This window comes from Canis lupus, chromosome 1, assembly GCF_048164855.1.
Source record: "Canis lupus baileyi chromosome 1, mCanLup2.hap1, whole genome shotgun sequence".
In the NCBI taxonomy this organism is placed as follows: domain Eukaryota; kingdom Metazoa; phylum Chordata; class Mammalia; order Carnivora; family Canidae; genus Canis; species Canis lupus.
The window spans coordinates 94,484,246-94,501,638 of record NC_132838.1 but is presented as its reverse complement, the minus strand read 5'-3'; the positions used below and the strand labels follow the sequence as shown (position 1 = coordinate 94,501,638).

The 17,393-nt window shown below is 38.5% G+C and overlaps 2 protein-coding genes across 14 annotated transcripts in view; one reads left to right on the top strand and one right to left on the bottom strand.

Moving 5' to 3' along the window:
• The window catches only part of PLGRKT (plasminogen receptor with a C-terminal lysine), a 53,763-nt gene extending 48,061 nt beyond the window's left edge, over positions 1–5,702 (top strand). For all 7 annotated transcript variants that reach the window (XM_072840586.1, XM_072840573.1, XM_072840595.1 and 4 more), the window contains 3 exons: positions 1,541–1,671; positions 2,114–2,223; positions 5,307–5,702. In XM_072840586.1, the coding sequence (XP_072696687.1) occupies positions 1,541–1,671; positions 2,114–2,223; positions 5,307–5,428 (363 nt within the window). In that variant the 3' untranslated portion in view covers positions 5,429–5,702. The remainder of the gene's footprint in view (positions 1–1,540; positions 1,672–2,113; positions 2,224–5,306) is intronic.
• Positions 1–17,393, bottom strand: part of CD274 (CD274 molecule) — a 144,321-nt gene that overhangs the window by 76,937 nt on the left and 49,991 nt on the right. The gene's annotated exons all lie outside the window — the stretch shown is intronic.

Below are 17,393 nucleotides of genomic sequence, written 5' to 3'. Positions count from 1 at the left end.
TCCCCCTGCACCAATTGTAGTTTGAGTTCAAGTGACCTGGGGTGGTGTGGTCACTGGGAAGGCACATCTGGTTGGAGGAGGCTTCTGTACTGTTATTGTCTTTTGGAAACCTGGCAGTGCTGGGTGATTTGTTCTGGGTGTTCCACCTGTTTCAGGCAGGTTTGTCCATCATGTCTGCACTCCAGGGTGCTGCTAATCCTCTAATATCCAGCCACTTTCCCTGCCCAGCCCTTGGTTTATGGCCTCTACCTCAGGGTCTGTTACTGGTTCTCTGGGCTCTAGGTTTTGGTGACCACCTGGTAAGCCACCTGCTTTCAATTCTCAGCTGCCTTCTGTGCCCCTCTTCAGGTTGACATGGGAACCCTGCAGATTTCTCCACTCTCCTTGGCAGTTGAGGAAGATAGGGTGGCTACTCTCAGGTCTGCCCTAAGCTTAGATCTGCCTTGCAACCCCTTCTGCTCTACTTTAGTTGCCCCTTCCCAGAATTCTTGACAGAAGATAGGTCCATAAATGCTCTCCCATCCAGGGACCCCCAAATCCATTACAATCCTCCAGAGTTTCAACCCCTAAGAGAGGCCAAGGAACCAAGTCCCATCTTTATATCTATCTCCTTTTCCTCTTCCAGTGTCTTCTCACAGTAGCAAGAAAGCAAGAAGAGAAAATTCTGTCACATTATTACTCATTCCTCCCCAAGCTATGATTCATATTACAAATTCTGTGCTTGCTCTCCACTATGCTCTCTAATGATATATAGTGCCAAGATTTTATTTTATTTTATTTTTTTTTTTTTTTTTTTTTTTTTTTAGTGCCAAGATTTTAGAATATAAAAAATGACTTTTCTCTCTCAAGAATCTGACTTTCTCAAAATAATGGGCATTTAGACTGTTGCTTCTCTTGCGTGTTTTCTAAAAATCTATCCACAAATCCAGTCTCCTTTTGTATTCTGGGCTGTACCTGCTTTCTACTCCAATGCAGTGAAAGACACTGACTAAAGTGACAAAGGGCCTGAGACATCAAGAAAATAGTTGCAAAGAAAAATCTCCATGGATCTCTCAGAATAATACCCTCTGCCATCATATCATAAAATTATATGGACCTGCTACTCCAAATGAATGTCAATTTGCAGATGGATAAATTTGGAAGGCAAAATTATTTCAGCCCAAGTTGTAATAAAGACCAATAATATGTACCTGCATTTAAAGGCACATAGATCTTTCCTTGCATGGGACCAAAGAGGCTGAACATATATTTTAGGGTTGAATAAAAGCTCCAGACTACGTGCATTCAAGACCTTAGGACACAGAAGAAGAATATCATGTCCATTCTGTATATATTCCAGGGAGATTTCACTGCCAAAGTGACAGCCGGGCATAGCTGCCAAGAAGAACTTTAGTCAAAGCCTACTGGGGCTTTTTTTTTTTTTTTTACAAAAAGACAAATCAAAGCAAATAAAGAAAATCCCCTGGAAAAGCAGATTATTAACTCTGTGCTCAGAATCAAAAGATAAGTAACCAGACTTTGTCATTTATTTCATCCTCAGATGGAAAGGCAACTAATGATGCAGAACGAAATGAGAGAAAGACAAATGGCCATGCAGATTGCTTGGTCTCGGGAATTCCTCAAATATTTTGGAACTTTTTTTGGCATTGCAGCCATCTCTTTAACAGCTGGGTATGTTTGCTATTTATAAGTTTCTTAAATAATTTGTTTCTTTTTTTGATATTATCATATTACTATCAAGTTGGCCAAGATAGGATTTTGGTCCAAATAGTATCTATGTAAACACAATAACCCCTTATAGCGTGGTAGGTGTACCTGGAGGTAACTATAGAACCAGTGTAGTAATAGCTCATTCTACCTCTAGTTTCTCAGATTTCTTCCATCCTTGTCTCCATTTTATAAGTTAGAGAACTGATTAGATACCAAGATGGAAGGTGCAGAATCTGGTGAGAGGTTAGAAAATCCTAATCCCACAGAAGATTCAAATGAACTAGGTAGTTTCTAAAATGGAGGACATTCTTCCAAAAAGCAGTCATTTTTTTTTTCATTGAGTGTAGAGATATGTATTTACAGGTCATTCTTGAGATTTATTTATTTTTTGTTCTTGAACCAGGGCAATAAGAAAGAAGAAGCCAGCCTTCCTCTTCCCTATTATTCCATTAAGCTTTATCTTCACCTACCAGTATGACTTAGGATATGGAACCCTTCTACAAAGAATGAAAGGTCAGTCTGATAAACTCGTGTATATTCTGGATTCATTTTCTGGTTCAAGGATCCTCTTCTCATGACCCCTTGATTTATGAACATTCTGACAAGACTCCTTTCCCTGAACTTCCAGTGACCAACATTTCTGCTCCCTCTCACAGTCTGCTCTACCACCCCACAATAACTAACTACCAAATTTTCAGGAATGTGTAAGCTGGTTGTTTAATATAGATTATTAGACACTAAATTAGATAACCTTATAATTACATAAATCATAAAACATAATATTAAATTATATTAAAAACAATGGTAATAAATACTCAGAACACCAGTTTTTCATTATTTTACTATTATCTGTACTCTGAAGTTATGTGTATCTATTGCATCTGTATGGTAGAAATGCAGATACAATATACACACACAATAAGATAACAGATACAACTCCAACTTCAGTGGCATCCCATTGGTAGCCTGAAGTTGGTCATGGTGTGGGAATATATACACCATGGAAATCTGAAAAAAACAAATCAAGGCTTGACTTATTATTTTCAGCAAACTATGGCCTGCAGAGTGGCCACCTGTTTTTGAAAATAAAGTTTTATTAAAACACAGACATGCCCATTCATTTCTGAATTGTCTGTGTTCCCATTGTGTTCCCATTGCCATGACAGAGCTGAGTGATTGCAACAAGAGATATAAGGCCCCACAAACCTAAAATATTTACTGTTTGGCCCTTTTAAGAAAGCTTGCTAACCCATGGTCCAGATTTAAGGAAGTGATGAAGAAAATGTTAACTGCAGATTATACTTAATTATTTGTTGTGTCAGTAGCCATTATGTTGTAAATAGCACAAACAATTGAGGAAACATTCTCCTAACATTTAAAAAATGTTATCTGATTCAACCAAGTTGGTTTACATCATTTCCAAACAAAAATAATTCCAACATATGTCATTTTTTCCACTTTTGTCTTGTTAGTGTAAATGAAAATACCATCATTCATGTTGGAATTATACTTTCTCATTAATTTGCTATGTGACATTTATAATAAAGTACACTGAACATTTTATTATTTTTTATAAAATTGTGTGCTATATGTAAGTAAAATTTATAAGAAACTTATATTCATAATAAACTTACATACATTTTTTTTTTTTTTTCTGGAGAGCTGGTTGTTAAATAATCACCACACCATGCTGTTCCCATAGAACCCTGGCTTTTATTGCCCTAGAAAGTAGCCCTGCTGCCACAGAAGCCATTTCTAATCCAGGAAGACTCTCTCATGAGAGCCCCTGTGTCCCTTCTTGAGCCTTCAACCAAAAGCACATTGGAACTATGCCTTTCCCAAGCCTTCATTTTTCCCATCCTTTCCTCTCCTGGGCTATATTTTTGGGCACATCACTATCGCTAAAGCTCTGTGGGGACTGATTTGGTACAGGAAAGGAGGAAGTATAGACTCCTCTGCAGGTACTGGGAGTAGAGAGTAGAACATCTCTTTTCCAGGCTTAGGGAGATACAAGGATTATATGTTCCTTAAAAATTTCCATTGGAAGATGGAAATACATTTTCCACATAGAAACTCTGCTAAAATGTCCCTTGGGGTCAAGCACTATGGTGTCATATTTTAGCTACATTGTGACCTAAAGAGTTTTCTGTTGATGGCCTAGAAATTGATTTACTACATTATCACTATGGGAAAATGTATTCTGAGCTCTAAAAAACTGATGTACATATTAAATTTTGGAGTACAATCTCATTTTCAGTTGAAAACTAACTACACAACTAATTTACCAATGTTAAAGCTCAGTTTCATGTTACTCATCTGCTTAAGAACTTATTAGTCTGAGTTCAACTATGTTTCATTGTTTTTATGGACATTAGAATTCTCAGTGCTTCGTTAAAATACATAGTATTAAATGGCAAGTCTATTACACAACATTCACTTGAACATATTACTAATAGAGAACAAGGTTATTTTCTAGGAACATCATGATTGTATATTTGGGAAGTAATTTTATTATAAGTCCATCAGAATCCACAGAACATACAATTTTAAACTTTTAAGACATGTTATGGGAATTTACTGTTTTAAAAAATACAACTTTATAATCTACCAGGAAACTTGCTGTACTTGAAAGTTTAGGTTATAACACTTAGCCTTGTTAACTAGTGATGAACCCAAGGTATACAATCAATCCTTGACTTTCATCAGCCTTTCTGCATACACATGAGAATGTACCCCATGTGAGGCACTATCACATAGACACATTTAGTGTGTCATTCAAGGCCTGTCTGATTACATATAATTTATAATGACTTTTACTTACTATGTAAGACTGAGGCAGGTGGTTAGGGTGTTATAATTTGAAAATTGTAGCCTGCCCTATTGGGTCTGGAGTATAAATTCATTGTGTGCTAAAAAAGAAGTACTTAAAAAGAACCAGTTGCTTTCATTCCCAAGGAAAATTATAGAATGTCAACAATGTACACTATAATTTTTTTAAATTTTGCTAATTAGTCTTCAACGGGGCCTAAGAAATTACTACCTGTTACATGAAAGAGGAATTACTTATAAAACTGCGTATACTTGTGTGTATGTATGTATACAGACTAAAGAACATTTAATATTATTTTGGGTACTTACAAGTGGTTTCAGGTAAAAGATTAGCTTTCTTGAAAAAGAAAAAAATTAATAAGCTTTATTTTCTCTTATGTCACCTACATATTTAGGGGCAATATAACAGAGACTATGTTTGGTTTCTCCATGCTAAACCCTTCCAAACACAACTAATGCTTACCGTCCTGAGTTTCCTTCAAAGAAAAAAATATTATTTGGTATTCTTTCTCTTCTATATTTTAAAATGCTGTCTTCTGTCAAGTAAAATTTATGGCATCCGATTGATTTCTCTCTCTGTCTTCAGAATTCCTTTTTCTTCCCAAAGGAAAGAATGACCTTCCTTTGGGAGGTGGCTTCTCCTGAAGACAATAGGGGCATGCCTCCACACAGTGTTACAGCTTGTCACTGACATATAGCAATTTGGCTTTTTCACAAAACACTAATGATCCTTTTGTCACCTTGCATATTTCTGTACTCTGTTTAAGGTGAAGCTGAGAACATACTGGAAACAGAAAAGAGTAAGTTGCAGCTGCCAAGAGGCATGATCACTTTTGAAAGCCTTGAAAAAGCCAGAAGGGAACAGAGTAAATTCTTCATAGACAAATGAAATCATGTTTACCCACCAAATCTCAAAACACATAATTGTTGACTTGAATCATGGTTTTTACAACTTTTTAGATGCTTGACATTTTGACATAATGGATTTTATTTTAAAATATTAAAATGCAAGAGGAGTTTTGTTAAACTATTTTAAAATAAAATTTTTAACATTCAATACAAAATCATGGAGGTACTCTAAGCAACTTTCATATTTCCTATATATGGTGTATATTACAAATATCTAAATGTATAATTAATAAATTATATTGTTTTGATTCCTGGAAGCAAATGTCCTGCTGTTCTCATTTCTCTGTCACACAAACTTTTCCCATCACATTTATCTCCCACAGATACTTCATTTGGATTTGTCAATTGTGTCCTCTCTCTACCTGATAGAAAATGACTAATATTAATGACTAACATGTATGTTGTGCTTATTATGGCCACTCTTCTGAGTGTTTTACATATATTTTTATAATCATCCAAACAATCCCATGAGGAGGCATCATTTTATGGATGTGGAAACTAAAGCACAGAGGGCTTAAATTACCTGCCCAAGGTCATAACTGGACAGAACTGGGGCAAGAACCTAGATGGTTTGGCTCCAGTGAATATGCTCTAAGAGGCTTTGAAAAGGTTAGGCCTTGAACACATTTTCAACATGCAAAGACAGCTGTGAGAGACAAAAGGTAAAAATATTCAAATGATGATTCAAGACAGAGTTGCTGAAGAGGTGGGAATGAGGAGGTTCATTAGGATGCCTAGCTTTTTATTTCTACTCACCAGGAAACCTATACTCATAACCGTATTTATACCTCTTCCTACAGTTGCAAATCCTGCATACAATACAATAATTCCAAAGATATTTCCTGGTACCTACCCTGTATCGAGCACTGTCGAAGACACTAGGGCTACATGAGTGAATGAGAAGACAAGGTTACTGCATCCTAGGCAGAGGAATATGTTCTAGTGGAAAGACGCTAAGACTTAGCTTGGTGAAAGAACAGAAAGGCCAAGCGGAATAATAGGTGATGAAACCAAGGGAGAAAACAAGCATGAATACAACAGCCGTTATCCTCAAGCAGCTGACCACATATCAACAAATGGTTTTGATACAATCATAGTTGTAGGGAACCTTGAGTAATGTCTTGAGGATGCATGGAAGTACTCCATGAAGATAAGGATGCAGGCTGGACAGAAGAAGCTTGATTTAAGGCAAGACAGGCTGTCAGGTCCAGGGATTTGCTGCTGGTTCTATTTGCCTGGGGCAAAGGGTTCCTCCTCCTGTAAGGCAGTTAAGAAATGAGCCTGGAGGCACAGCTTATCTCCTGACCAGCTGTGGGCCTAAAGAATTTGAACTCTATCCTGAGGGTAATGGGGTGGGGAGTGGGGGTGGCATGAAAGAATCTGCTTTGGGGTTTTAGTGGAATTAGTCTATTACAAGAGGAAGATCCCAGAGCCCATGCAATGAAGAACCATAATAATCCACATCTGAGTACTGAGCAGGGCCTGAACCAAGACTATGGCTTTGAGGATAGGTTCAGAAAGATGACAAGAAAGAATAGCAAAACTGGGAAAGTAGTTTGAAGTTGTGGAGGGAGAAGAAAGTGATTTACCTTCATTGAGTCATTAGCTTGGATTTTCTGGAAGACAGGGGAAAGAAGTAATTAGGAGGCATACTAGTGGTCTAAGGGATGCTTAAGACCCAGCAGTGGTTTGTAGACCATGCCAGAATCTGGAATTGTATTTCTTTCCCCATTAATTCAATCATGTTGTCCAAACATTCATGACTTAGTCTAGCCAGGGCTCACCAAGAATGAGTTTGAGTGCCCTGCAAGAGTTGACTGGTTAAAGAACTTGCATGGGATTTGTGTTACTATTTTGCTGTGTAATACAGTAGGCTCTGAGCTCTCTCTGGACCACCAGGCCACTCATTTGCATTAGCTTCTCACTTTGGCATTGACTCTAAGCCCATTAATAATTGTTACTTAACAGAGCCTCTGCTAAACACATATACTCACATTTTTGTTTACTCCAAATTGTGAGGCAAAAATCAAAGCAGAGCTAGTAAATAATGGCTTTGCAATTCAACTATATTAAAATATATCCCAACTGCCTTTGGTATTACTGATTATCCAAAGCTTTTCCCCTTACTTATTATTAAATATAATAATATTTATAATTGAAAGGACAAACATTTTTGCTCTGACACTGTTGAGAGAGAGAGAGAGAGAGCGAGCAAACACAAGCAGGGGCAGCCACAGAGGGAGAGGGAGTCTGACATGGGGATCATGACCTGAGCTATTTTTTTTTTTTTAGGATTATTTATTCGAGAGAGAGTGTGAGAGACAGCACAAGCAGGCCGGGGGGGGGCCAGAGGGAAAAGCAGACTCCCCACTGAGCGGGGAGCCTGATGTGCAACTCGATCTCTGGACCCTGGGATTATGACACCAGCCAAAGAGAGACACTTAAACAACTGAGCCACCCTGGTGCCCCTAGGTTGGTGTTTTCACCAGAGATAAGTTAATACCTGCCTTTCATAGAGCCCCAGGGGTACACAGGGCATCCATGGAAACAAAGCATTTACAACTGTTAGGGCTCCCAAGCGGAATAATACATCAGTTAGGCAGCATAAATGCACAAGATCCCTAAGGAGGCCTTCCACCAGTTGCTAACAAAAGGGAGAAGATGCCTTCCATGGGGCTCTGAAGAGAGGATGCTGCTCTCCAGCAAAGTCAGCCATTGTGGGTACCGGGAGGACGAGGGCCTGTTTCCTAGGCTTGTTCAGGCCTGTGTCAGGCCCAGCAGGGTTTGGGGAACAAGGAGAGAACAGATACCTTTGGGGAAATTGCCAGTAAATACTGCATTCCCTCCTGTTCTTCTTTGATTCCTCCTACCTCCTGGCCTCACTTCCTCCCCTTTCCTTCTCTTCTGTCCTCTGTTCTCTTGTTTTGTGCCTTCGGGTTCTGAAACCTTTCTCCCAGGCACCCCAGTGATTAAGTGGACACCAAGGGGCCTATTGGCATTGCCAACTATGGAAGTGAAATTGTTTCATTTTATCTTTTAAAAATACTGTGGATTTTCTTCTCTATTCCACATGTATTGTAACAGTCTTTTAAAAAAAGTGATTTAATCACTTGCCTGAATCTAAATCTAAAAAAAAAAAAAAGCCATTTATGTTAATACTTGTATTACTTACTATTATTACTGATTATCGACTAGGCATCATGATATTTCTAAATACTGAGCACGATGTGGTCTTTGTTCAGCTAGCTTACAATCACAGATATTTGTGCTATTACAAGAAGAATGAGGAAATTATTAAAAGAAAATAAATTAGGAGAAAAATAAACTAAGGTATGATTATAAGCAAAGATTTAGAGATTAGAATTTGGTAGCCTCACCCAACATCTTTTCAGTGACTAGGAACAAAGTTGAGGTGGGGGGAATCTCATCCCTATGCCATGTGACTGTCCATCTTCCCCAACACACTGCTGACCCAACCAAAGCAATGCAGAGACTCCCTCAGTTTCACATGGAGATTAAGTAGTGGTGTAAAGGAAATAAATATGTGCCCTGAAGTTCTCTGCAGCATAATGACCCTTCTTGGAAATTACTTTATAGTAATAACATAATAATAAAAACATAGTTTATAAGATTGTAATACTTAACCATTTTGAATGTTTTAAATTCATATTTAAATGACAGAATTGGGGGTCGGTGTGTGCCTGGGTGACTCAGCATGTTAAGATCTGCCTTTGGCTCAGGTCATGATCCCTGGATCCTGGGATGGAGCCCTGCATTGGGCTCCCTGCTCAGCAGGAAGTCTGCTTCTCCCTCTGGTCCTTCCCCTACTCACGCATGCTCATGTGCTTTCTCTCTCTCAAAGAAATAAATAAAACCTTAAAAAAAAGAGAGAGAGAGAACTGGGGACTAAAATTACAAATAAAGTTTATATGGTGTTCTACTCAACTCAGTTTGTGTTTCGGGGTAACACTGAAGGGGGTCCTTTATTGTCTAACTGCACTTTGTAAATATTCTAGAAGTTCCCCAAATCTACTCAAAAGAGTTTTAATGACAAACACTGGAATTATTGTCAAGATGTTAAAAAGAGAAGACCCTTAAAATGGTCTAGTATAAGCCTCCATTTTATATTTTCTCAAGAAAATGGAGGTCATAAGTGATTTACCTGAAATTCTACATATGGTAATGGTAGTTTGTACTAAAACATTGGTGTTTTGAGTCCCTGGCAGGATTCTTTCCAAGGCACAATGCTGCCTGGCTCTGAAAAGACAGTGACAATGAAAGTCAAAATCAAAAATCTATGTTTAAACTATCATATCATCACTCAGTCTTAGAGTCTTAGAAGAGGGGATTAGAAGGGCAGGGGTTAGAAGACAATGAGGAGGGAGCAGACTCAAATTGCAGGAAATAATCTACAACCAATGTAATTTAAATATGAGCAATCTGAAATTCATAATATATTTTATAGTCTTCAACAATCTAATATATGCATGTGCAAATCTGATATTCTAGAGACACTAACCAGAACCTAGATTTTCTGTTCCACTATTCTGAGAAAGGAACAAACTCTTGCTAGGGAAATATTATTAAACAAAGTCCATTACTCAGGAGTCGTGCTATCTCTTGGCCTTAGAGTCTGTCTGTTCTGCGGGATAATTGGAAACACTCCTTAGGTCTGGCCTTGTGGATGCCTATAGGAGATTTCAAGAATACCCTGCATCCTACCAATGTTCAATTTGCAGAAAGTAGTTTCTAGTATTCAGGGATGACTACTTAGCAGCTCTGCTGGTTTTTCTACTGGTAACTTTGAGTACTTCATAAACTCTTGAAGTTTATGAAGAGTGGAGCAGTGCTTGGGCTGCAGGTGTACCAGAAAGCCCAGATTGGCAAGGGGCAGGGGAGGAGTGAGAGAGGCCTAGAAAATAAGAAGACAGCCAAAGAAGAGTAAGTCTTCATGAAAGGATGGAGCTGCCTCAAACAGCCCAAAAATGGCTGCCAGGTGAGCCATTGGTCAGGGGAACTGAGCGCCCAAGGGACCAAAGTCACCTGTGGGATTCTCTTGCAGGCCAGTTTATTTTGCTGTCCTATATTATTCTTCTAGCTACTTGGATGACAGTAAGAAGCGTGTCTGCGTAGAACACATTCATCATGACCACCAATAAAAGCAACTGGAAACCTATAATCCCACTGATAAAGACTCAATGGTATTGCTAAGTCTCAGGTTTAGATGACATTTCTGGCTCATAATTTCTCAGTCTATAAGTGTCACAGGGTTGAATGATGGATTGCTAACCTCAGTCTATTTATTTGTTCTTGGAGGACTTCATCTGTGGCCAGCAGCACTCTATGGATGGTTTCTGCTCTGCCTGGACAGGAGGGACAGGCAGACACTGACCCTGAGTTGGTTTGGCATTTCATTTGGTGTTAGAGGAACAGAGTTCAGGATGTGTCCACATGAAGTCATGTCTTAGGGAGGACTGACAATCCAGGATTCTGGCTTGGTGACGGTTTCAAAAAACTATAAGGAAAACAGCTGTTGAATACATGTGAAAGTCAATGGATCAGAGATACTAGTAGACACTGAAATGTGACAAAGGAAGTCTGTGAAAAGCTGTCAGTATATCAGGACAAGATGATTGGACTTTGAGGAATACAGGTGACTGTTCTTCCTTCTCTTCCTACCATCCCCACACCATTAATTTACTGCTGATGAAGATCTGACTTGAGTAGACGGTAGTACCATTTCCTCCCACCAAGGTGATTTGAGAAAAAGACAGAAAGAGAGAGAACGCTAGGAACCCAATATGGATTGAAATACTCAACCATTTCACATCTTCTTAAATTGCTCCAGAGAAATATTGGCCTGTAGAACACTTTCTTTTAATTTTCAAGGAATTAAACATCTTGAAAGGATTCCAACTAATGCTACCTCTTTAAACCAGAAACGATAAAAAGACACCTATGGTTTGAATATAATTTGTACTTATGGGTGGCTCCTTCTCTGAATTCAATAACCAAGGACTATGGACAGAGAACTGGACTGACCTTCCCGTCAGTTTCCTTGTCTGAACTGGAAGCTTAGGACAGCCTGCCATCTCTGAAATAGCCTGAAAGTCTACGTAGACAGGCAAAGAGAGTTCTGTGCAACTTTAATAAGTTATCTTCAATTCAAGCAAAGACATCAATTTCCTACTAGGAGTATTTTAGGAAAGGAAAAAGTTCTAATAGGTTTATGGGTCATGGCTAACAGTACATTCTCCATCTTCTTTCTTTTTCCTCAGAGATACTGATTTTTATCTTTTTTAGTTGTATCAGTATAGGATCTCCCTGAAGCAAATTTTGCAATAGTGACTTGAGCAAGTCATTTACGTGGCAGATAATCCCAGAAATGCTGATGGGGAATTGGTGAAGTAAGATAGGACAGAGAAGAAAGCTAGTAAATGAAATCTCACTCAGGAAGTTACCTCTGTGAACAACTTAATCCTGCTGGGGAACTCTGAGAAATGTTTTAGAATCCCCTCACCCCAGAGTTATCTGACCCAAGGAATGAAAGAGCGGAGGCATTTATAACCTACTTTTTAGTTCACTGGTGGAGGGCTGTTCCTAGACCATTATTTCTCCAACACTTAGGGTGTTTAGGCAAAGTGGGCTCTAGAGCCAGAGATAACCTGCAGGCAAGAGATGCAGGTGCTACAAGCTGGAAGTCAGATTGGCTCAAACTGAAATGGTGAGGGCCAAGGGGAAGTAGTTGAAAGAAACTCATATTTTAATACCAACAGTATTATTTGAACCATACATCTCTAAGTAACATTCCAGTGTAGACAATTCTTAATGTTTCCATTTTTAAAAAAATATTATCTCATGATGTAATACGCAAATCATGAGGAATTTGCTTTCAACTCTCCCACCCCACCATCTCCACCACAACTACACACACTTGCATCCTTCCCATTGCACCATCCTTCCAACATTGTTTTGTGATCATTTTGGTTAGATCAACATTTCAGTGTTTACCTTACAATGATGATGAACACTTTTCATAATTGTGTCATGTAGTAAAATATAATTACTTTCCCTTTCTTGCTCGGCTTCCTGCCTTTCTGGAATTAACAACTTTTGTTGTTTTATGTGCTTAATGTTCTATACGTTTACCACTTCTTGGACTATGAACTCTGTCTGTTTCTAAGTCTCCTCCCCACACATCCATTCACATCATAGTCTACCAGTATCTCCATTGTGAAGAAATTTAGAGACTTCTGACCTGCTCCCACCTGGACTGTTTTCCCTCTACATCTGGTACTCAGCTCTCATCCTGAGTTCTCCCTTCATGTATCCTGGGGGTTCCCTTCTCTCTAGTCCTGTGTTGGGTCTTTTGTCTACCAGACCCTATGTCGTGCTCCTTCATTTGCTGAAACTCATCATCCAACAGCTTTCTGAGAAAGAATAAATGGAGGAAACCTATTGAGATCTTATAGGAAATCTTATTGAGATCTTATATATCTAAAAATAATGTAATTCTCTTCTGATGTTTGGTTGGTTGATAGAGAGTGGTGGGGTACAGAATTCCTGGTTATTAATTTTTCATCAGAATTTCTAAGGCATTATCTCATTTTCTTTTTTCATTTCTCAGCCTATTTGAGTACCAATACACTGTGCTGGGAAGCCTTCCTACACAGATCCCTCTCCTTACCCTGCTTGAGCTCTAACTACACATGCTGGTCCACCCATCAATAGAGAGACATGATCCTCATCCTGCTCATCCCACTACCCTGTCCCGCTGTGCAAAAGCCAACCTTACCTAGTTACTAGTTAGACCCACACATCTCTCCCTAGGCCTCTTTCCCTTCCTCGCCGTCCCCAGTGTGGATACCCTACTCACCTTTCCCAGATTCCAACACATCCCTCTGTGCCATCACTGGACATATCCTTTGCTCTGCCCTTCCTAACGGCTTTAGAATGATGGAATTATTCAGAAAGAGAAGGGAAGAAGAATGAAAGAAAGAACTGAATTTTAACATTTGTCATCTAATGTATATATTTAGAATTTTTTAGACAAAAATTACTTTTAGATTTTATGTTAATTGTGTTGATTTTATAGACCTTTTACTTAAAATTTGGATATAGATGTTTTCACTAAAGAATATTCATGTTGATTGGACAAAATTATCCCAGTGAGTTGTTCTGGCAATGCCAGTGAGCAGAGAGCAGAGTTTTAAGGCCAAAGCAACCAAGGAACAGAACCCCTAATAACCAAGGAACCCCCTCCTCAACAGAATAGGACTGAGTCCTAAGCCATCAACCAGTTTCTTTCTTTTCTTTTTTTTTTTAATTTATTTATTTGAGGGAGAGAAAGAATGGCTGGGGGCAGAGGGAGAGGGAAAGAAAGAATCTTAAGCAGGTTCCCCATTGAGCACAGAGCCCACAACCCTGAGATCATGACCCAACTGGAATCCAAGAGCCAGAAGTTCAACGGACTGAGCCACCCACTCACCCCTATCAACCAGTTTCTATATGGGATAAAGATACTCTGAAAAAGTGTGTTGGCTCCTGAAATAGTTAAATATATCTTACTCTGCCAATTATTTGAAAACTCAAGTCTAAATACGAGCATAAAAGCAACATATTTTAGAACTCACCAAAATATAGATTAGATTCAATATGCCAGACCATTCACCTCATAAATTTATTAAACGCATCATCTTTCAGCATTTGCAATTATTTGAGTAATTCGAATAGTGTTTAATAATATATAATTTTAATAGTGCAAATTATACTATTCTGTTGCCTTAATCCAACGTTTCTTAACCCCAGCACACTTGGAGCCAGATAATTCTTTGGGTAGGGAGCTGTTTCATGCATTGTCATTGTAGGAAAATTACCAGCATCCCTGGGCTCTACTCACTAGATGCCAATAGCAACCTCTCCTCTATTTTGGTTGGACAATCAAAGATGTCTTCAAATCCCCTCTAGTTGAGAATCACTGCTTATGAATTTCCAGTTCAATCATTTAGACTCTCTTCCATCTTTGTCCAGGATGTATATGTTTTCCTCAAGAGTGATGAATAACCATTAGTTTTTAGCTTTCCAGATATACAAAATTAACAGATGATTTTTGAAATACTGCTAGTGATATTAGTGGCATAAAATGCCAATTTATTTTTAAAATATTTTATTTATTTATTCCTGAGAGAGAGAGAGAGAGGCAGAAACACAGGCAGAGGGAGAAGCAGGCTCCATGCAGTGAGCCCAATGCGGGACTCGATCCCAGGTCCCCAGGATCGGGCCCCGGGCCAAAGACAGTGCTAAACCACTGAGCCACCAGGGCTGCTCTTAAAATGCCAATTTAAAAGGTACTTAGCTTATATTACAACCTGTTCACTATTACGTGTAATATGATTGTTGGGTGGGAAAAATAAAATCATGTTGACAAAATTTCTCGGAAACTCTGGTCAGTATCCATGGGTTAAGAGCCCAAGCTCTGCAGATAGAGTCTCAGTTTGAACCTTCATTCAAACTGCTCACCAGACTTGAGCATATGACTGAAACTCTGTTCCTCTATCACCTCTCTGGTAGTTTGATGGTACTTATATTACCCAGCTCAGAGGGTTGCTGAAAGGGATAAAATGAGATAATGCACAAAAGGTATTTGGCAGATAACAAGCACTCAACATCTCCTATATTATTGTTCTATGTTTACTGACATTCTCCAAAGCATCTCCCATGTCTTGCTATTTTTACTCTATAACTTCAAGAGTTCTATCTTATAAAGGAGAGAAACAGCTGACTCCAAATCCTTCTCTGTTTATCAGTTGATTATATATCATATTTGTCAGAAAATAACTATTCATTTTCTATGGACACAATGAACATATTCACTTACTGCACTTAGATGACACGTCACAAAAAAAGGTACAAAACTCCAAATAACATTTTGTTATGCATTAAATACTGATATTTACTACAAAGGAATAACACTGAAATCAGGGCTGTTCTGGAAAATCCAGGATTATTTATCTGAGTTATCTAGACCTATGGACAAGAAAACCTGGAAAGTAGGAAAATAGAGTTTTCAGAGAAAATTGTGCCTTTCGGGAGTGGTCCTAGATATTCAAAACAGCTGATTATTGGGTCGGTACAATCACTCTCTGGAGGGCAGCCCCGGTGGCGCAGCGGTTTAGCGCCACCTGCAGCCCGGGGTGTGATCCTGGAGACCCAGGATCAAGACCCACGTCGGGCTCCCTGCATGGAGCCTGCTTCTCCCTCTGCCTCTCTTTCTGTGTCTCTATGAATAAATAAAAAAAATCTTTTTAAAAAATCACTCTCTGGATCTAAGAAAGTATTCATTCATTGTAATGAAATGAGCAGATATTCTATATACACCTAACAGAAAAGCACTCTCATCAAAATCAGTAAGTTGCTTGTTAGAAACCACTGAATCACAGATGAAGAGAGCTCATAATCCCATAGAGGCATACAACTTGCTCTAGATTTTTAATCAATTTTCTTCTCCACCGGTCATCTTAGTTCAGGATGATTCTTTTTGCCAAATGCTTTTGGGTATCACTTTTATTAAAAAAATAAAATAAAAAGGATATAGTCACTCACATCTATTAGTCAATGTCAAACAAAAAAGTAGAATTCTACAATCTTCACTTTATAAGAAAGGCAATTTACAATCCTGTTCAAACTGCTTCTATGAAAACAATACTTCTTAAACACCAACAGAATTACATGTACTTCTGAAGCTTTAATATGTCCTCTCTGGCATGCTATTATGTTCTTGAGAACCATTTGAGAAGAGTTAGTAAAGATTATTCTGAGCTATTTCAAGACTGATTTATTGATCCAGGTACAAGTATATATAAAAGATAATTTGTTAATCTCTTCAAATAATATGCAGTGACATTTGATGTCCTTTCAAAATAAAAAGTTAATGTGGAAAATCAAGTAGGAAGGAACAAACATAATTATTTGGGTTCAATAGTCATAACTGAACATCTTTGTATTAGTTTTTCACATGTGTTCCACTGACATAAGATTGAAGTAATTAATGTGTTTCTATAAAATGTTGGCTAGAACCTTAGACAAGTTAGAAAATACATTCCCCTTTCCATACATACAAATCTGTTTTCCACCATATTAGCATGTCCTTATGATACTGACATTAGCTCTTTACCATATATTTAAAGTATTGCATAACCCATTTATGATAAAGACTGGTATATTTAGGAATTCTAACTTTATCAATTTCTTCAGGATTGCATAAGGAACAAATTAAATGGCATTATTCCTAAAAATTTTCACCAGTCTTTGGGCAGTGGCTACATGGTAAGTTGTCAATTATTTGGCACACTGTAGACAACTAGGGATCTTTAAAAATACTAATGTCTGGTTCCCACACCAGGATACACTAATTTGTTTTGGCATGCAACATAACATTAGGATTTCTTAAAGCTACCCAGGTGATTGTAATGTGCTGCAATGTTGGGGAGGTTTGGGGCTGGAATAAAGGCCCAGGTTGGGAGTGGGAGCCATGGGCCATTGGCTAATCTGAAGGATCAGTCATCCTAATGAAGAAAAGATTCTAGATTATGGGTAATGGGGATAAGGTGTGTCCTGGGACAAGTCTTACTCAATAGCCCAAGAGTTTGTAAAAATGTGTAAATGGGTCAATGGGGTCCAGTCCCATTTTGTTAAGCCAATTTCTAAGTACCAAAGACTTTATTCTCTTTATTTTAATTTATCATTTATTGGGTCAGAGCATCTATGCTCACTAAAATCTATTTTTGGGCTCTCTGGGTGGCGCAGCGGTTTAGCGCCTGCCTTTGACCCAGGGCGCGATCCTGAAGACCCGGGATCGAATCCCACATCAGGCTCCTGGTGCATGGAGCCTGCTTCTCCCTCTGCCTATGTCTCTGTCTCTCTCTCTCTCTCTCTCTCTCTGTGTG